Source organism: Chenopodium quinoa, unplaced genomic scaffold (assembly GCF_001683475.1).
Source record: "Chenopodium quinoa cultivar QQ74 unplaced genomic scaffold, ASM168347v1, whole genome shotgun sequence".
NCBI lineage: Eukaryota > Viridiplantae > Streptophyta > Magnoliopsida > Caryophyllales > Amaranthaceae > Chenopodium > Chenopodium quinoa.
This window is the reverse complement of record NW_018743920.1, coordinates 1,418,345-1,440,267: the sequence shown is the minus strand read 5'-3', so window position 1 is coordinate 1,440,267 and position 21,923 is coordinate 1,418,345. Positions and strand designations below refer to the sequence as shown.

The 21,923-nt window shown below is 35.3% G+C and overlaps 3 protein-coding genes across 3 annotated transcripts; 2 read left to right on the top strand and 1 right to left on the bottom strand.

Annotated features, from left to right (window-relative positions):
- Positions 1 to 1,170: 1,170 nt before the first annotated feature.
- LOC110687823 (ras-related protein RABA5b-like) lies at positions 1,171 to 3,973 on the top strand. The gene is made up of 2 exons (XM_021864466.1): positions 1,171 to 1,767; positions 3,433 to 3,973. The coding sequence occupies exons 1-2, from the start codon at positions 1,434 to 1,436 to the stop codon at positions 3,747 to 3,749; spliced, it is 651 nt and encodes a 216-aa protein (XP_021720158.1). The 5' UTR covers positions 1,171 to 1,433; the 3' UTR covers positions 3,750 to 3,973.
- Positions 3,974 to 4,656: 683 nt separating this feature from the next.
- On the bottom strand, positions 4,657 to 16,031 carry LOC110687822. The gene is made up of 14 exons (XM_021864465.1): positions 15,435 to 16,031; positions 14,838 to 14,947; positions 12,567 to 12,629; positions 12,292 to 12,481; positions 12,053 to 12,157; positions 11,825 to 11,955; positions 11,118 to 11,712; positions 10,973 to 11,038; positions 10,040 to 10,116; positions 7,127 to 7,405; positions 6,512 to 6,842; positions 6,271 to 6,423; positions 5,360 to 5,902; positions 4,657 to 5,025 (listed from the first exon to the last, which is right to left on the bottom strand). The coding sequence occupies exons 1-14, from the start codon at positions 15,714 to 15,716 to the stop codon at positions 4,837 to 4,839; spliced, it is 3,114 nt and encodes a 1,037-aa protein (XP_021720157.1). The 5' UTR covers positions 15,717 to 16,031; the 3' UTR covers positions 4,657 to 4,836.
- A 2,566-nt stretch (positions 16,032 to 18,597) lies between these two features.
- LOC110687821 (cytochrome b561 and DOMON domain-containing protein At4g12980-like) lies at positions 18,598 to 21,460 on the top strand. Its single transcript, XM_021864463.1, has 3 exons — positions 18,598 to 19,433; positions 20,211 to 20,465; positions 20,761 to 21,460. The coding sequence occupies exons 1-3, from the start codon at positions 18,807 to 18,809 to the stop codon at positions 21,028 to 21,030; spliced, it is 1,152 nt and encodes a 383-aa protein (XP_021720155.1). The 5' UTR covers positions 18,598 to 18,806; the 3' UTR covers positions 21,031 to 21,460.
- Positions 21,461 to 21,923: the final 463 nt, after the last annotated feature.

Sequence of the window (21,923 nt, the reverse complement as noted above, 5' to 3'; positions counted from 1 at the left end):
TACGTTATTTTAATATATAACTAGCTTTTACATCCGCTCTACGCACGGGCTGTGTACAAGTTATTATTTATATACTAAAAACATTCGAATAAATTTTTTTAATTGCATTATAGTTAAATAATACGTAGTACTTTGTATTAAATAATTTGACTTGTCATAATTCTACATATGCACATCAATATATGAAATCACCAACCTTCTCTTCACAAAGATACTTCTCTTGCACACTTAATATTTTGAAAACAATTTTCTATGACATGCAAGCAATTTCGTAAATGAAATTAATTTATAAGTTCTTACATAAAACACTTCATTTTTCTCGTCATTCATGTCTTCCTTATTTGCCGCTTCAATTTCTCTAATTTTCAATCATCATATTCATCGTTGTAGCAATTTTAAAGATATTTATCTATCTATTTGGCTTTTTTTTTTTTTTTTTTAGAGTTTAGGTGATAGGAGAAGAAGAAAAGGGGTGAATGAATAAATGACCAATTCAATTAAATTGTAATCGAAAGATGGAGAGAAAGGAAGAGGAAGAGGAAAGAGGATAACATTATTAAGAGAGTTCAATTTGGTGAGTTGAAGTGAAGGTTATAGAAATTGAAGAGTTAAGAAAAGAATAGGATTGTAAAGAAAGTTAGGAGAGGTGGACACATGTGGCGAATTGATTTGTGTTTTTATATACTTGTACTTAGTATAGATATAGATTCCTTTTCTTTCGCTACTTCTCCGATCCACGTACTAAGATAGTGGTATCCCTTGAGGGCTATGTTGGGTTGTTTGTTCGTGTTGGGTTTGCATGTCTTTGACTTGGCTAAGCTTGTAACATGGTGCATGATTGAGCTCACTGATTACATACGAGCCAAAATCTTCACAAGGGTTGTTCAAGCTCCACATACCATTTGTGAAATGACATGATATATAGTGTCGTGTCATGTCATGCTTGCTTTATCTAAGTCAATTTTAACTTATTTTAGCATGTTTTATCATGCAAAATGTTATGTTGTGCTTACGCCGTGAGTCCGTGACACACCATACTTTTTTCACGATTGTTCATATTGTAGTACACATTGGCCCGACCTAATAACATTTTTAGTTATAATTTAATCAACCATATTAGTCAACCATATAACAAACGGTGCATTCGATTATAACTCAATCATAATAGCCACCCCCACGTCTCGATGTCCTCCTTTGCTCCCTAGTCTAATGCAAGAATTAGGACACAAAGTTGTGGTCATTTGACCATACCTATCCCCTTTGATTATACTCTTAACATTCACTACTTCCACCCGCTAATCGCGCAGTCTTCTCTGCCACCACTTTGCCTCACTCCAAAGCTAAAACCCTCCTCCCTTTTCCCCCAATTTCTTCTCCTTCAATTCTCTCAAATCCCAACACACCCTTTTCTCCAATCTCTCTTTATCAATCAAATGGCGGAAGAAGAAGGAACAGGGGAAGAATACCTATTCAAAATAGTAGTAATTGGGGATTCAGCAGTTGGAAAATCTAATTTACTATCAAGATTTGCAAGAAATGAATTTGATCATAACACAAAAGCAACAATTGGGGTTGAATTTCAGACAGTTTGTGTTGAAATTAATGGGAAAGAAGTGAAAGCTCAGATCTGGGATACTGCTGGTCAAGAAAGATTTAGAGCTGTTACTTCTGCTTATTATAGAGGTGCTGTTGGTGCTCTTGTTGTCTATGATATCAGCCGCAAAACTACTTTTGAGAGTGTTAGTCGTTGGCTTGATGAACTCAATAGTATGCCCCACTTATCTTGTTTCCTTTATTTTTAAAGCTATTTACTTGTTTTGCTTATTTTTGTCAATTGGGTTTTGTTTAATGTTTGTCTTTCAAATTGTTTTGTTTGGATTTATTTAATTGTTCGTATTACCAATTGGTTTAAGGACGGACCTTGTGTGTGGTGCTTGTATGTGGTCCGACTCTCCTACATTGATGGGTGTAGCCTAGAGCCCCAGACCCATTTGATGAATTAGGCATTGAGTCTTAGGTTTGTTGATTTTTTGTTCTTTTCATGCTTTCGTTAATAATTGAATTTTGGAGTGATGGAATTATGCTTTTCCTTTTCTGAATTGGATGTTAAAAGTTGCTAAAAATGGAAATTTGGATCTTTTTGGTTTTCTTTGATTCAATGTTGTTAGTGTAATTTGTGCATGTATAATGCTGTAAGATGCTGTGGTTATTGTACCAGATTTTGTATCCTTGGAAATTAAGAATTGGATTCTTAGTAAAAGCTTATCTGATTCTATGTAGCATAGTGTGCCACATTGGAGTTATTCTGAATTTAGGTGTTTGAGTGTCCTATGTGATTTCTAGCTAAGTTTGTTATAACCTCTATACCAACACTGTTCAAAAATATGAAGTATTAGGTGTCTTAAGATAGCAAAAACGGTGTCTTGGTCGGGAATTGGTATTACTGTCTTTTGGGGAGATCTTGCTTATGAAATTACCGTTATTAGTACGTTCTAGGGAGAATAATTGTAGATTTTTTTTTCTTGACTAATACATTATGCCAAATTGTCAAGTATCAGTACAGGCCTCACTAACCCTTACAACAGTGAAATCATTTTCAACTCTGAGTCTCCAACCCCCTGAATTAGTCTACCATGACGTTGACTTACAATTTCTATTGTACAAATGCCGTGCTACATAGCTATTCTCTTCCCTCTATTTTAGAGACGAGTGGATTGTATTATGACATATTGACGATGAGGTGCTAAGCAACAGAAGAGCAATTGACATTAACAAATCTAACCCCTTTGCTATAAAAAGGATATGTCTCTAGAATTAAATCAAGAAGTTGCAATTTGTACCTCTGAAATTCTACTAGTTGTAGTTAGAATTTTAGAAACTCGGTATCTTGTTTGGAAGTCCTCACATATAGATGTGTATTTCACTCTCTGCGTACCTATACTATATATTTTGAAGGTTGGGATAGTTTTTTTTTTTTTTTTTTTTTTTTTTAAGGCTTTTGAAAGGAATTTAAGCATGCATAGAAAATGGATTTTGTCATGTAATCTACTTCACTTGGCTTGTTGAAACAATAGAACCAAGAAATTTCACTTCCTTTGCCTATTGCTTATGCTAACCCTCTTAAAATTCTTGTGTTTATGCCTTGTTTCTTTGTATGAGATAGTTACCTTGTGACTTAGTTTTCTTTGAGTTGACATATGCTTAGCTTCTTGTAAAACTGATTTGGTGGTGCCCCTTTCCTTTGCGTTGGATTGTGGGATTCACAAGTGTTTTATAGTGCATGCCTTGAGTTTTAGAAGATTTGATTGAGATATAGTATGGAACCAACTATCCAATGATGAGACATCAAGCATTTTCTGTAGTAAGAGGAAATGGATCTTATGCTTTTACGTGATATTTAACTGAATTATTATTGGTTTATTTTTCTTGCAGCTCATTGTGATACTGCAGTGGCAAGATTATTGGTTGGTAACAAGTGTGATTTAGAAAATATTCGAGAGGTGAGTGTGGATGAAGCCAAAAGTGTTGCTGAGTCTGAAGGATTATTTTTTATAGAGACGTCAGCTCTGGATTCAACTAATGTCAGAACGGCATTTGAGATAGCAATCAAAGAGATCTACAACAATATCAGCAGGAAACTATTAAATTCAGATTCATACAAGGCTGAGTTGTCTGTCAATCGAGTAAGCCTAACCAAAGATGGTGCAGATTCAAATCGAAGTCGTCTGGGCTCTTGCTGTTCTAGTTGAGATTCGCCAAATTTTGTTGTGTTCAATAAATTTTTAATTGTCTGGTTGGATTTTCAAGTTGTGTCAAAGGGCAGTCAACAAAGATCCTATTGACTATCTAAGAATTATGAGATTTAATACAATTGCACAGAAACCCTCTGCTTAGAGCTATTTAAATTTATCAAAATCTGTCACCTTTAGGTTATGAACTTTCAGCTGTGCATTAAACATAAATCTATTCACCATTATTGTTTGCTGACATTATTTGGTATAATTATGACGTGCAAAATTCTTTTACCTGCTAGATAAGTACTAGTATTACCATTACTCTTAACATAAAAAAAGAGACCTAATATTTTCAAATTAGACATCTCTGCGCAACTCTGGTGCCAGCAGACTGAATAATAGAACCCTGTGCATCTTTGGGAACTGACCGACTGAGTAGAATCCAAATGAACAAGGGAACAAGATCAAACCAGACCCCCTACTCAACTAGACCATGGAAGAAAAAGATTTAGAATGCAAGGACCAGAATGGTAGTTCCACTAGTTCGCACCTGACAGGTTTTACAATTCAAACTATGTGCATTGGTGTTAAAAAGACCTCAAATGCGAGATACTACATAGACTTGATGGATATGACAGATAGTTCAGACTGCATTTGGCTTGGGTGAGTCAATATTAGGATGAATGGATGATGAATAATTTGATTTGGTTTTGGGCTAGTCAACCTGTTTTGAGTAAGCTCGTTTGGGGCTTTCATTTTATAATAAAACAGAGTTATAATCATGATTTCGAGCTGAGGCCAGGACGTGTTGGTCTCCAAACATTAGACGTGAGAGGCACCAAGCTCTGCTCTTTAGCTTCATGATACTCACACAAATTACGAAGTGGTGCCTACAAAGGAGCTGGTGAGTTTTTGCGGTAGATTATGTAAGACCTATCTGATTTAAGGCATTAAACATTAAAACCAATGAATAAATGGGATGCAATGTACATACCGAACCACACTAATACAGACTTACTAATTTAGCAATAAATCAACTATGTACAATAATGTTACATACGTATATCAATATTTATTAGGCTGGGTATTGCTCAGAAAGATGTCATGGTTTTCTCAAAGCAGATGCAGCGCCCATCACAACAGCCATTACGACCCCAAGACCAGCACCCAGAGATGCACCAACGGTTGCTGCAGACATTGAGTTGGCCTTGTCCTGCATATCTTTCTTCCCAGCAATCCCCTTAGCATGATCTTGTGAGAGCTCTAGTAAGAGTTTATCCTTTGCAAATTCCTTCAACCATAAAGGCATAAATTATAGGATTAGACCTCAATAACATAGTTCATATGACAGATAAGAAAATCTGACATTTACAAGCTGATATTTATAATTTCAGTCACGTCTGCTACGACAAATATAAATTATTGTGCCCCCAACAGAAGGCAGATTTCACAGGAGAAAGATTTCCAAGGGCAGAATGAACTTTTATTTCATTTTGTTTTGTTTGTTAATCAATGTTTGAATCTATACTAAAACAAAACATTATGAAATATATAAGTTCCAACTCTTATATATTTATTGAGTTTTTAGAAGATGGATGATCACAAAATGACTTTTAAATTCATACCTCAAAGGATAATTCCTCTTTTCTTCGGAGCTCACGATGAACAAGCTGACAAAAGGAATCCAAACCCTCCACAGGAAGAATAGTGGCTTTCCGCTGGAAAGGTTTCCGCACAAAATTTAATGGGCCAAGAACAAGACCTTGTGGAACCATCCCTCTATTAGTGTCTTCTCTAGCAACAACACTGGACAAAGAGGCATAAGAACTGCCTGCTGTGTGAATAACATAGGGGCAAGAGTTTAATATCTCTGTATTGCCAGGAGATGCTTGATATGCCTTCAACACAGCATCAATTGCCTCTCTTTGCTGGTGTGCACTCACGGAAAATTTATTAGTTATTGCAAGAACCCAAGGTATACCAAGGGCTTTAGCCTCATCCAGTAAAAAACAGAGGGCAGGTCGTCGTTGCAACACATTGGAATCACTGTATCTAGGTATTTGATGAGCAAGGTTATGAACAAGCACAAGCAAATCAATCTTCCTGCTAAGATCTCGAATACCTGTCCATAATTCATCTCTAAAACGAGAAGCCTCGGTACTCAGCTCCTAAAGAAGGAAAGAAAAAATTGATTATAAAGCAGCTCCTACTGGGAAACATAGGCTAGAATAAAAAAAATTGAGAGAGAGAGGTAAGCAGATAAAAGTGAAGGTAGAAATATTGAAGAGATTGAAAACAGAAAACAGCCAGAATACGAACATATATATATATAAGAACATCTACTGTAGTATATTCAAACAATATACTTCGTATTAATAGTAACCAACAACAAAGTTACAAATTATTAAAAAAAAATTCAAAAACTTCTAAAAAGCAAGCTAATAAGTCCCTAGGTAAACACTTAAAAGTCTCAAACAAACTAATTTCAGAAATTTGCATTACGAGATTGTGAAACCGACTTCCTAGAGAAGCGCACCTGTAAATTTATTCCGGCTGAGTCCATGTAATACAAACCGCCAGCAATTCCTTCTTGAATATCTGCTTCGGGCTGCATACTCTCACCATCAGTTGAAGTTGATTGTCTACCTTTATTCAAAATAGCCTTGAAAAGAGCTGTTTTACCAGCACCCTGACATCACAAATCATGCTACATGTAAGGAAACAACCTAATTTCAAAATATCAAGCTATGTAAATTAAGGAATATTTCACCAAGTACCTCAAGACCAACTAATCGCACTCTGCGAGTCCTAACATCAACCTCTTTGGAAACAGTGGTGAAGTCGGTAGTACAATATATATAAAGATTATTTAACCCAGGAGGATGGGAAAATTTACTTTTAGACAATGCTCCTAACATTTGTTGTGCCTTTAGATTAATGGATTCAGAATCAATGGAAGGGAAAACTGTGAACGCATCAGGAACAATCTGATGCTTTGGAGGACTTTTTAATGGAGCTCCAATAAGCACTCTCATCTTATCCAATTCAGGCTGTGTTTCATCTGAGTAAGTTGGTGAAGGAGGATGAGTATCAACTGTTGTAAAACACCTAGAAAATGAAACAGAAATATAAAAACCAGCACAAACATGATACACAGCAACTGTTGTATTAAGGTACCAGCAGCACCATTTGTACACTTTCCAGCATACATCAAAATTTTTAATATGATAAATCTCAATTCCTGAGATAAAATGTACACCAACTTATGCAGTTGATAAATATTTTCAAGAATTAGCGACAAAAGGATCCATCTTGTGATGATTAAAAAGCCTCCAAATAGCGGTAAATCAAACACTAATCAGAAGGCAAGCAAAGCAAAGAAGAGAATATACCAGTTACCATTTATTTGTGCCTGAACTTTACACAAATGGAGCCCAGAACCTGCGATGTCAACTTTTAAGGGGTCTGAATTTTTATCTCCAGGAGTGCCAGTCCATCCAAGTGGAACAATTGAAGTAGCAGTACAAATTGATGGAGACTCAACAATATGCCCAAGCTCAACTGTTCCAGCAATTGATAGCCCAAGCCATTGGTGTAGATGAGGAAACTGCTGAAGCTGCTCAATTCCCAGAAAAGATGCAGGACCGTCACTCATGCACAAATCATAGATCCTGTAAGGGGAGATACAGATTACTGAGACTCCATGATGAACATGTCATAGTTTAGCAGCTTCCTAGTTCAGAAGCATCATAAATAGTTTGGTAGAGCCAATGGTTTGCAATCATTGACTCATCATCCTGCCACTGCCAGAGACAAGTGGTCCATTCTTATTTCACAGAAATAACACAGAAAATGGAGATATAAAGATTGCAACAGCACTAAAAAGATGTTTGATTCATATTTAGTTCATGTATACGATTTAGAATAACTGATACCAAGAAACCCAATCTCAAAAAATAAAACCCATAAACTCCTCTGTTTTCTATCCCATTCCCCTGTTTTCCTTTTCTCCTAAAATCCTCTCTCTGACCTCATCCACCCTCCCTCCCAGCCTCCCTTATACAAGCCCTGCCACTTTCTGAGCTCCACCTCCCTCCCTCACTCTTCCACTCCCTCATACATTTTGCACGTCAGGAGCGACAACCTTTGGTGGAAGTTTTGACAATAAAATTTAAGATCTAAAATTTTAATGACCAAAATTATGCACTACTGCCAGAGATCAAAGACAGTTGATAATATCAAAGTTTACATATTTGTTTTTTCTTATGCAATAGGAGTGGTTATAGCATAATGTGGAATATAGTTTCAGTTTCACTCATATTAAAGATGATGGGTGAGGTGTAGCAGAGGAGGAAAAAAAGAACACAGAAGAATCGTCAAAAAAAAGAAAAGGCAGTGACAGCCAAAGAGGAATGATGGTGATATGGGCAGTGAGGAAGGGAAGGCAGTAGGGAAAGGAAAATGATGGTGAGGATGAAGGGTGCCCAAACACCTTAAATAAATGCAAGATTTCAGAAAAGAGAATCCAATTTGACTTTAGAACAAGTAGCAATGATGTCAATTAAAAAAAATTGTCATTACATGAAAGCTGAGTGATAAGTAAGCAAAAGCTTAGAAAATACTTCCTCCATTTCTGTTTAGTTGACACGTTTCCTTAGTCACGTTAATGCACAAACAACCATTATTATCTTTAAATACCGATAAGCAATAATTATAAAAAAAAATTGATATTTTGAAAATTTATATCGTAACGAATCTAACAAAACCCCGCATGACTATATTTTTCATTACATATAAATCACGAAACACAGTCAAAGGAAAGTGTGTGAATAGTGTTAAAGTCAAAAAGTATCAACTAAAAAAAAACAGAGGTAGTAGTAATTAAGCATAGAAATAGTAAGAAAACAAGTATAAAAAATATGTAATCAAGCAAAAGCTTAGAAATAGTAATAAATAAATAAATAAAAGGAGTAAGCAAATGCTTCAGCACCTTCTTTAAAATAAAAATTAAAAAAAAAATGCTTCAGCACTTACCTCAACATATTTCCCATTCAAACAATTCACCGAGCACTTTCTTCTAAATTAAGATTTCCAATAGTTCATTAAAAACTATGAAATAGTATTTATTTAAAATACCACCACAAAAGAATTTATCTAGCAATTCGCACAAGGACCAGCAATTTGAAATTTGCCTTGAATAGTACAAGCTTTGAGCCCTTTGCATTTTGCAATCATTAAACTTGACACTTCTATTTCTAACAACAGTCCAATGATGGCAGTGGGCCTAAAATTTCACATGAGACACTTATGTGGCAAGGATCTTTCCTAAAATAATAGCTTTCAAAAACATGTAAACTGTCAACAGATTAGATTAGCAAACTAAATGGATAGATTCCATCACACTCCCAAGAGTCCCTACAACTTCTCCACTTTCCAACATAAATGCCGCCTCAGTCTCCTCAAGCCCTTCCTACTTGATATTCAACCCCTTACCAGATGAATAAGAGTAACTAGGCAAGCTAGGAAAACTGCAAGCCCATATATTGCCAGCCTAAAAAAAAGAGAGAAGTGCATGACAGGAAAAGGTTCAACATAGCTTGAAATGAGAAAACAATGTGATTAAATTTAGAGCTCATAATAAGAGACGATAACTTATCAGATCCCAATTTTGAAGAAGATTTCAAATGAAGAACATGAAATGAATAAGGGAGTTTAACTGTTTAAGAGAAAACAGTACTTGTATTACAGTAGAAGAGTGGTTACATGAGTGGTAAGTTTCCTTTTGGGTTTCCAAACTGATGTAATATACCATGTATTTAATGTCATTAATCATTAGTTTATGAAATAATTTTTCCAAGTAAGCATCTTCAATGAGATCTCAAGTCATTGAAAGGCATCAAGTTTGTATCAAGAATGTAAGAAACTGTCCATCATCACTTTTAAAAACTTTATCAAGTGACAACCATTAATACAAGTCATGGAAAATAAAATGCATATCCATCTGCACTGGTTGAAACAAAGCAGGGAAAGAGAAGTATGAAACAAATGAACCCTTGGCAAAGGGTTACACCTTTGCAAGGCTAAAAGTTAATTGAAAAGTGTATGGAAGAAAGAGATTCCCCCCCCCCCTTTCTCTCTCCCACTTTCACTCAAAATAGAGAGGGGGAAACAAAGAGCACTAGAGAAAGGGAACACAAGGTTAGTACAATAAAATACAGAGCACGGAAGACGGATGAGACCAAAAATGAGCCTATAGCAAAGCTATGATAGCAGTACAAGGCACCAACAAAGAATGCACAACATACCTCTGAAATCTTGATCTATAAGATCTCATTGAATGCGATTGTAAAAGATCCTTCAATTCAGCAATCATAGATTTGACCTGAAAATGTCTTTGCCAGAAAAAAGCAAGAAACTGAGAAGTTCTGAAATACAGACGAAAGTGCCATTATATATAATGATCAACACCTTCCACAAAATAAAAAAAGTTTAATTTTTAAAAAAATCACATTATTGCCCCATGAAACGAAACACATCATCACGCCATTGCCATATCATAGCATATGCCCGTATAGTAATTTTGTGCATAGAAAATGATGACAAAAGATTTACAAATCTAGCCCATAGACCACGTAATTAGCGTATGGAACCAGGTTAGCTTATACTCACACCTTACGGCGAGGGGTGAGCAAACCGGGTATCCGGTCAAAATTTTAGGAACCGGACCCGGAATTGGTTGGGACCAAATCCTAAAATTCGAAACCAGAATTGGAACTAGTTGAACCGGTTCCTAGGATTTAGGAATTGGAACCGCCATGCGCAATTCCGATTCTGGTTCTGAGTACCCAGTTATGTATACAATTGTTGAAATACAATACAAATAAATATTATTCCGGTCTATTTTCAGTTTTAGCAATTAATACTTATACTTTTATATGCATTAGGCTTATTAGAACTTGGTGCAACCGGTTCGTTAATTGATTACCCGGAATTGGAACCACCAGATTCCATTCTGGTTTCGATTCCAATTCTGGGTACCCGGAATTTTCGCTCACCCTACTTACGCATACAATCATACTTAAAGATATACTACGTACTATACAGAGACAATCATCTCGAAGCGCAGAATCGTAGCACAAAGTGGACAATTTAATATAACTTTTAGAACTTTGAAACAAATTTTTCAATAAATTTTACAGATGATATCATATATTTAAAATAATAAAACTAAACCATACCGATGTCAACTTTGAGTACTCAGCATCTGATAGAGATTCCGCTGATGATGCCCCCAACAAGTACAGCTGTTTCCAAAAAAGACATGTTGAACACTTTCTTCTCGGATTCAAATGAAGAATAAACCAGATAAACTTAAGCAGTTACCTCGCCGAAAGGCACATATGACGGTAAAGAAGGCATTCTGCCCCATGCTCTTCCATCTCCTTCATTGTTGCCACTTTTCTCAGGTACCTTTCTGACAACATCTGAAGCTGACACTTTCAAATCATTTTCAGATATTGGCTTAAGAGAAACACTATCACAACCTTCTTCAATCTCTAACGATTGTGGTGCAGCTACATTATCAGATGTAGGATCAGAATTAGCCACAGTGGGTGCTTTATCAGAAGCTTCTGCACCTTTTTTTCCAGTTAAATGTCTTCTAATACCCTCTAAAGGAACAAGACGAGACAATCTCCAAAATGGGGTCTGAACAGGACCAAGACCAAGAACCAACTGCTCTCCTTCATTCTCTTTCTGTTTTTCGCCTTGCTTCTCTCTCAGCTTTCCAAATTCTAATATCACCCCACCATTCCCTTGATCACCAGTTGACGATGAAGCAGCATCACCACCATCAACTGATGGAGTCTGCGCATTATTATAATGATCAAAATACGCTGGGGATAAAAAACGAGGTATCAAGTCTTCTGGAATACAATAAGTCTTAAAATAATGATGCCATCCTTTTCGATCAACAAAACTGGATAATGAACCAAAAAAAGAAAAGCATATTGTCATGTAAAATCGTGTCATAGAAAATCCATTTTAATATGTAAATAATGATGAGTAATCAACTAAATAACAAAACTAACTCTCTGAGAGCTGCATTCCCAACAGGGGGCTGGGAGAATGTAATACATCTGACTTGAAACTTTTCATTGTCTTTCAATGGAGAAGACACAGCGATAGCTCTCAAAATGGCTAGTGTGGCCAGTGCTGCAACCTATGATCAAAGCAAGACAGCATAATTCATAATTGCTATGATTTGCACTCAGCAAGGAAAACAAACAAGATGAAGCAAAATTTCTGAGTACACTCACAGCTCCACCAAGAGAATGCCCACACAAGACAAGTTTGCGCTTCTTCTTCTGAGCGAGCCTGTACAACTCCAAGGCCGGTATCCCTTTAGCCCGAGACATGAAACCCTGTAATTAAATAATTTCAAAAGATAATTGATAATGAAAGCATAAAATACAATTTCACATGCGCTATAACAAGATATAGGCATTCAAGACTATGAACTCTAATCAATTAACAAAGCTATTCACTGTCGTCATACTCTATGAGCGGCAGGTCTCAGCTTGTGTTTCAATTGCTTAGGTTTAGTTTCCGTCTTTGCAAGAGAATCTACATTTCCTTTTCGTCCATTGGACATATCTGACTCAGATATATCAGTTTCCTCCATAACCTCCATGTCATTCTCGTGAAATAAAGCTCCTTGAAATATATTAGCATCGGCCATCACATCTCTATTGTTCAAGGGCATCATGTGAATCAGAAAATTGTGGAAGAAGCATGCAAAATAAATTTAAATAAAGAGTCTACATGACATACTTGTACTCCCTTGTCCCAACGAAAGAAGCAAATAAAGTGTCACCTGCTTCTGCCAACAGGTATCTGTATTTATTATTTTAAAAAAACAAAAAAAAAATTAAAAAAAAAAAAAAACACATGAGAAAACAAATAGCTCACTGGATTACACATATCCTAAAACAAGTCCTATTCTACAGTATTAGGAAAATAACGGTCCCCATTATTTAAGAACATGATGAATAATTTGCGTGTACCAAGGACAGGTGACACACACACACACACACAACACACACACACACACACATATGAAAAAATGCATAATTAAAGATGAAGACAATGTTCCTTTGACTAATCTTAACATGTAAAAGATGAAAACTTTCATGCCCATTGAACATGAAATTAAAACAAAGCCATTATGATGTCACAATAGTAACCGTAACCGCAACCACAACCTCAATTCATTTCTATACAATCAAATACATCGGGACTTGATCAGAATTTTCATGATGAACAGAGTGTAGGTGAGATAGGCCAAAATGCAAATTTTACTTCATTGAAACTATTGAAAATCGCTAGAGATAAAAAGTATCAAAAGACATTAATACTTCGTACTTTACAACATTTTCCAAGTCATAATTTGATTAAAAAAAAAAATTACTATATGCTTTTCCAACATAACAAAACTAAACAGGGAAGATAGCCGCTATGTAGAAATTCAAGTCCAGAACAGTGAATTTGAACTAATAAGGATCCATAATAGACACTTATAAGATAAGACAGTGAATTTGAACTCCTAAATTTAAGATATGATCATTCCCAATTCTAGCCAGCACGCAGATGAGTCCAGCAGATAGGACTTCAAGGACATCCTATCCAGGAAATTTAGAAAATTTAGAGCTGAGCAGATAAGAATAGCTTAACCCAGTTGTGATCAATGTATAAAACAGCTCAAGGCGCTGATGCGATGAAGGTCCTGCTGCGCCTAGGTGCGCTTTGGTGCGCCTCTTTGAAGTGAGGTGCACAATATAAAACCTTGCTTATGTGCTCCTCAAGCGCCTTAGGTGCGCCTCATCGAATGCGCCTTGCCTAGAGCGAAAAAGGCACTCTACCCTAATCGCCTAGTGCCTAGGCATGCCTTATACACTGGATGTGATGACTGATGATCTTAGCTAGCCTAACTTTCTGCCGTATAACTTCACAATGTGATGCCAAGGAAACAAATTTGATATGCTACAATGGTCAATCAAGAAGTGAAATATTATGTACAATGACATACCATACATCTTCGTAGGCAAATTAGAATGATTGCTTCTCCACAAAATCAAATGACAAAAAATAGGTACTAAAAAACCAGACTTACAGATTGCAGAGAAGCCTTGACATAATAATCCCTTCGCCTTTTTAAGTGACACACTTTTCTTAAACTCCATTTCTTTAAGTAGCACACTTTCCCTTTTTGGAAATACTACTATTTTTAATTATTACTCTCTTTTGGTCCCCATATTACATACTTCCTTTGTTTTTTAATACTTACAACACTTCTTTTTTTATCACGCTTACCAATGCTCTATTTCAATCGTTAATATCTTAAATTATCAATGTGTAAAAATTATAAAAATTTAATATTATGAAAGTATAAATCAGGACGAGTCTAACAATATCCTACATGACAATATTTTTTCTAACCTATAAATCACCAAAGCGAGTCAAAGTGAAATATGTGAATAGTGTACAGTCTTGCAAGTAAAAAGCACGGAGCAAGTTTTAATTAATTTTTCTTTCCTCATGGTCCCACTATTACATTATTATTTCACTTATCCCACATTCTAACATTTAATTCTCCAACAAACCACACTACTTGTACACCCTATATATTTCTCCTCAAACTCAGCGCGGAAGCGAATGAGTCGGTCAGAAAAATAGAGGGAGTAATTGTTAACTTTAAAAGAAGCAAATGAATGCAAAACCAATTCAGAGGTCAATGGTGGGATGTCAAGGCATATAAAGCATGACAAGTCATCTACGTTCATCAAGTAGAATCACATTTATTTTTGAAGATCTCTATCGTTAGTCCAGAAACCAGAGGTTAATTAAGACAAAGAGAACTAACTGATACCAAATGGTGACATGGCTACAACGCCTACAAGCTGCTATTGCCTGAAGCTTAAATATTTTAGGAAAAAGTAATGCAAAAATCAAAAGTACAATAAGCAAGTTTTGCATTCATGTAACAATAAAGTCCATATTTGAATAACGAATACACGTTAAAAACTTCAGCCATACAAAAGATACCTATGAGGAACATGGTCAAGAGATGGCTGAACACGCTCCAAACAAATGACTTCCCCTCCAAAGTCAGCTTTGAACTTGTTTACTGCTCGAATTAGCTCGGTTGCAGGCCTCTATGATCAAAAATAGCAACAAGCAATAAAAATCTGAACTAAATGCAAAAATTAAGCACATAATCTACTGATACACACTATTAGATTGTACTAGCTAACTGTACTTAAAAGCCTAAATCTCTCATTTCAACTCAGCACGAATTATAGCGAAACCACACCGAAATCCCCTGGTTCGAAATACATAATATACACGACCACATTCTTAAAACACGACATAAAAGCTCTAATTGCCATCCATACCTCTCCACAATCATCATATTATACATAACTCATCGCATTATTAACAAAATTCAGCTCACAGTATCAACAACCTCATTCACATTACACAGCATTCGATTGTTATAAGAAAATCATCCTTTTTGATAATAATTACACTAATTAGTTCAATTATCAGAAAACAAACAAAATTCCAGCAATTTTCCAAATTCAAACTCAGAACAATCAATCAAACAAAAAACAATCAAAAACTTCAAAATTCAGAAATAACCTTGTAAACACACTCAGAAAGAACCATGCAACAAAGAATATCCTGCAAATCGGAAACAGATTCAGCCTTAACAGCGCGACAAAGATCTTGAAGTTGCTTCTTCCTTCTCTCATACTCTTCTTGAAGCTTCCTACGTTGTTCTCGATCAGTCGACCATGGCGGCCACTTCACTCCTACCCAACCTCGAAACTGCGGCAATGGCGGAAGTTGAAGTTTCGGGAACTTAGAAGTTTGATCTTTGATCCAACCCTCTAATTTGCGTTGTAATCCTTCTACATTCATCGCTGATCATTGAAAATTTTCGATTGTTTGGTAGAAAACCCTAACCCTAATTTTCAATTTGAAATTGAATTGGTAATTTGAAGAAGATATACTAGTAATTTGTTGTGAGAAAATTTTGTGGATTAGATATGAAAAGGGGAGAATGAGAAAAAGTATATACTGAGGAATCGAACTCCCGCGATTTAGGAATGCAGTTGAAACCGATAATTGTAGAATTTTTGGAGTTTTTTTGTTGCGAATTTTGTCTTTTTTAAAATGAAAGATAAGTATTGAAAGAGATGTGTGGCCCATTAATTTGTTTTGGATTGGCCCATTAAGTTGCTAAAATTGGATTGAAAGTTTGAAACTCTATGGTGTCCACAACATAATCTATTCATTTTTAATGATATGGTAGATGATACAAACAATAAAATTATTAATAAAATTTTCATTAAAACCACTAAATCTTTCTAAGTAGGTCATTGAAGTATTGGTAGTAAGCTTCATTTTGAATTTACCAATGCTTATCGCGAGTTTGACCTGCGATTATACATTGTTATTAACCTTATTACAATACATCATATCCTTAAACGACAATGTAGTGTGTCACATAGAAAAAAATTGTGAATGAATTATAAGTTATGTCTCATAAGTTTGACATTACTCGATTGCAAACATTATTATAAAATCGAAGGTTATCCATTATCTCTTACTTAGTATAAGTAGGAGTATATAAATTATCGTATATCATTCTAATTCAATTTACATTTTTGCTTTTAACGCTTAGTGATCCATTTGTTTGACACAAAATTACATAACTACAAAATATTTAAATAATTTGGAAGTAATAAATTGATAAATTTAACTTTCTTTAATAAGAGTTGTAATTTCTAATAACCCTATTTTTTTGTATAAGTAGTGCTTCTCAGGAGAATATGCACCTCATATAACGAAACAAACATATATCTATGGATCTCAAGAAAAGTAACATCAATCGCGAAAATTGAAATTTTTGTAAGATGTGATTTTTAGGTCGACCTACCGAGACTCTGATCCTTCGAACATCAATCAATTGAAAGTCCCAACATGTGTGGATGAAGCTACAATCTATGAAAGCAATGCAAATCTAAAACTCTTAGCTTTAAAGGTTTAGGAATATTGACAATACACCAAATAATTGTTGAGCTAATAAAAAGGAGGTCATTAAAGGAGTTCCACATGATGGAATCCTAAACCCACCATTGTCCTTGATTTCAAAAAGCTTGTTTCACACATTGTGTATGTGCAAGTGCAACTTCCTCTCCCCTTCCTAAATCCTAACACCTAACCCTCAAACCTTTTTAGTCTTTATTTAATTCTTTACACATTCTAAAGTCAAATCTCACTTTATAACTTGTTACACAACATAACGAATACTTCCCTAAATAGCAAACTTACTACAACTTACAACTCCTACAAGTATATGGTAAAGACTAAAGAGTAATTGTAAATTACTCATATCTTCCTTTCTCCAATACACTTGTATAGCATATAGCATTTGCAGAGGGCTTGCTTGGATAAGAAATATTTGGCCAGAGACTCAGAGTAAATACTTTGTAGTACGTGGTAGTTAAGTAGCTAAACAAACTACAAGTACATAGATTAAAGTTGCCTAGTAACGGAATCATGCATTTTTATCATTTTATGCCGCAACTAGTTTAGTCAATATGTAACTTGACTAAGGGTGTCTTTATCGCAAGTTTGAAGCGGAATCTCATGTAAGACTTTGACAATAATGTCATAAAAGACTATCATGAGTCTTGCATGTAGTTTGGCAGATGAAAACTCATCTTAAAACTATGCATGTGGGGGCAATAAGCTGACAAACTTTGCATGGCCAATAATATATTGTCAACTCAACACAAGTTGTTGAATAAATAATGTTAGTATTTAGGAGGGTAAGTGAGTCTGGAGTGAGTCTTGGGATAATGTGTGAAAATGGAAAGAGTCTTGTGTAAGTCTGAATAATAAAAAAGTAATTAAAAGTTAGTGGAAAGCTGATGTGGCAGAGTCTGGAGTCTGAGTCTGGATCTGGGGATAAACTCACCTTAAGATGTTCTTGGAGGTATTCGTTTAGATGATGGAAATTAGTTTATATTATATTCACCTTAATTTCACTCAATTTAGGAAATAAAAAAATTTAACTAAGTTATACTGTGGATCATAAGTTTGATATAAGCTCAAATTTAGTGTTAATAAGGGTTACTTACCCCAATTCAACTTTATAAATAAGCTTTGAAAGAGAATCTTGTTAAATTTGTCAAAATATATATTTAAAAATAAGCTAAAAAGAATAAAGCTCTAGAGGGCATGGTTAGGCCGCTAGCTGTGAAAAATAAAAAAATCATTTTGTTCGTTATATGTTTTGTACCATCAAAGTAAATGAACTCACTCACTCACTCCGACCCTATAATTTTTTCCCATTTGATTTTTAATGGTCTCCAAGATGCATCTCGATTTTCATACGCGTGTAAAAATTATAAAAACTTGATATTAATAAAATATACTTTCTCCGTTTTTTTAGTTGAATTACTTTGTAATTGCGGACTTCTATACAATTTTTGGAAATGAGAGAGGTAGAGAGAATAAAAAAAATAAAAAAAAATGGATCCATGTGATAAAAGAGAGATAGAGAGAGTTTATTAACTGAAAAGGAAAGTGATGCAACTAATTAAAAATTTCCGTTTTAAAAAAGTGATGCAATTAAAAAGAAACAGAGAAAGTAATTCAACAAGGTCTCACACGACTGTATAATCTCTTAATATTCACCAAGAATTTATTATCAAAATTTTCAAAGTTTAACCCAAATATTAGACAATTAGCTTTAGGGCAAAAAATTAGAGACGGAGAACAGCAATTAAAACAAACACACTCCAAACATTTTTAATTTTCACTCATTACACAAAAATTCGCGTGACAAATCCCATACTTCTCCTCTGTCTTTAATTTCAAAATGTCACCCTCTTCACCTCCAGTCCTCTACTAACTAATTTTCTCTCTCCTATTTAAACCCCTTTCCCTTCCTCATTCCTCTCTACTTTCCCAACCTCACTTTCATCTTCATCTTCATCAATGGAGTTTCTTCAAACCTCCATTACTTTCTCTCTCCTCTTCCTTCTAACCTCTCTTCCACTTTCTCTCTCCTCAACCTGCACCTCTCCTAAGCTCACTTCCTCCTACAAATCATGTAACGAACTCCCTTCTCTAAGCTCATCGCTTCACTATTCTTACGACCACTCAAATAAATCACTTTCTGTCGCTTTTACGGCAACCCCGCCTTCGGCTTCTGGCTGGGTTGCCTGGGGAATTAACCCTACTGGTACCGGTATGGCCGGTACTCAAGCTATCGTCGCTTTCAAAAATACCAACGGTTCAATGTCCGTCAAAACCTTCAATCTTTCATCGTATTCCGACATTATTGAAGGGAAGTTGTCGTTTCCGGTTTACGATAAACGGGCGGTTTTTAACGCCGGTGATGGGTCGATTACTATCTTTGCAAGCGTCGGAAATTCTGGTACTGGAAAGATTAACCATGTTTGGCAAGTTGGTCCCGGAGTTTCGAAAGGTTTTCCCGAGAAGCATGAGTTTAAACCGGAGAATCTGCAGTCGAAAGGTACTCTGGATTTGAACGGAGGAACAAGCAGTAGTGGCAGTAAAGCGTCGGAAAGTGCGAGCGATGCTGCAACTAAGAAGAGAAATGTGGGTTTATTGTTACTTCTCTCGAGTTTGGTTCTTGGTTTGTTTTCTGTTTTTGGGTGTTCTTAGATTCTGGGAATTTTGGCCTTTTGGGGTTTTATTATGGATCAATTTTGATTCTTTCCACTTAATTAAATATATAATTGTGTAGTGTTATATCTATAATCGATATAAAAACAATTGTAGTATTAGTGAAATTGGAAGTTGTGGTTAGATCATAGTAGTAGATTGTATGCTCTGTTTGATGATCAGAAAGTGTTTGAATAAATTTCTTTAGAACAGCTTTTAGTATTAATACAGGCCTTTCTGTTACATTATGCTCAAATTATATTTTTTTGGGTGTCGGGATTCGATCTCAGATACTACTACGAGTCTTTAATCAACTAAGCTAGCTGACATCTACTTCGACTACTTGTTAATTGTAAACTTGGTGTTGATCAACAACCAGTCAACCATAGTTCTTACAAAGAGGAACTACTGGTCAAACACACAAGAAATGTTTTTGATTTCATGTTTACTTTCTGGGATCTCAGTGTTATGCTTTTAAGCTACTTCTTGTTGTAGTTGAGATTCTGAAATTGACTTTTTGGGTTAATTTTTATTCATTAATAGAAATTCCTGAAACAATGTTCTTAAATTTTTAGCTGTCATTGTTTTCCTGAATTGAATGTCAGAATTATGATTGCCAACCACCCCATTTTAAAGTTCTGTTAAAATGTTCATGTTAATTTGCTGATATCATATTGACAATTTTGGTACTGTGGTTTGTTGAATTTTCAGACTCATGGAATTCTGAATGCTATTAGTTGGGGATTATTGTTTCCACTTGGAGCTATCATTGCAAGATACATGAGAACATTTGAATCTGCAGATCCTGCATGGTTTTATGTTCATGTTTCTTGTCAAATATCTGGATATGCTATCGGTGTTGCCGGCTGGTCCACCGGACTTCAGCTCGGAAGCGAGTCTGTAGGGATCGTTTATTCGAGTCATCGCTACATTGGCATTGCCCTCTTCGCCCTTGCTACTCTACAGGTAACTCTTTCTTGCTGTTTTTATAAACACTCATTTAAGCCTACTTGTACTTTGAAGATCTGAATGCAGCTTTAAATTGTGAAATTTGAAGGTTTAATAGGGTTCAGAACATCAGATATTTCCCCAAATTAATGCAACTCTTAACAGTTATGATAAGGTGTTCTGATTTTTTGAGTAACTCAACTAAATGTTAGTATGGTACCAAATGGTCCCTTAAGTTTTGGGACTTTTGTGATTGTTGTTTGCCCCATTCACTGAGGGGCTATTCTCATTTTGGATTGCTCTGATCTTGCAGATTTTCGCGCTGTTTCTAAGACCAAAGAAAGAGCACAAGTTGAGATTTTACTGGAACATATATCATCACGGCATTGGATATGCCATCATTATCCTCGGAATCATCAACGTATTCAAAGGCTTAAACATACTCGAACCTGAAAAGAAATGGAAATCAACATACGTAACCATTCTCATCGTGTTGGGTGGCATTACTGCAGTATTAGAAGCTTTTACCTGGATCGTTGTCCTACGAAGAAAATCTAGTAGATCCACCAAACCCTGCGCTTGATCAGCTGATCGAAAGTTCTCAAACATGACGACTCCATTCATTGGACCATCAAAGCTTGTAAGATGATTGATACGCCTTTATACTTAACTTATTCGACAGGGGATATCGATCCCTCTTGTTGTCTGTCTTTAGTGTATATTGGTTTGAGATAGTTGTGGTATAGATAAGCTCTCATTTTCCGATTATTTCAAGGATTGCATGTATCTTAGATAGTTGCATATAGGCCAACATTCAGAAATATGTGAGCCCATCTTCATTTGTTTGTGTAAGGGTGCTAAATTCTTTTACTTGTTAAGTTGTTTTAGCAGAAATTCACATTTCAGATTTTAGCCTAGGACAGGATTTTGTACTGCTTACTCTGCTGACATTGGTGATTTTCTTTTATAATGTGTGCTGCACTTGTAGACCTTTTGTTGCTTAATCAAAACTTACAAGTTTTTTTTTAATAACGAGGCACTCCCAATGGCCTTCTCCGTATACATTTGGTATATATAATCGTAAATTTAAAAAGTAAAACACAGTAGCACTAAGCGGTCAAATAATACTATTAGATATTGTATACTTCCTTCGTTTTTTTTTATCACATCACTTACTACTTTAGTAAGTTTACTTATTATTACATCATTTCCTTTTTAGGATAAAAAATATCTATGTTCACAGTGCAAATACCTAATATACCCTTACTTTTTCACACTTACTTTTTATTTTATCTTACATTACATGGACAATTTTGTATTTTTACGTTTCTCTCTTTTACTTTTTCCAACTACCAAATTTTGCCTCCAAAACCCCTATGATGCAATAAAAAAAAAACGGAGGAAGTATTTGTAGTACTCTGTAATATACTACTCCGTATTATGTACTCGTAATGTTTAATTATAATGATAATGAAT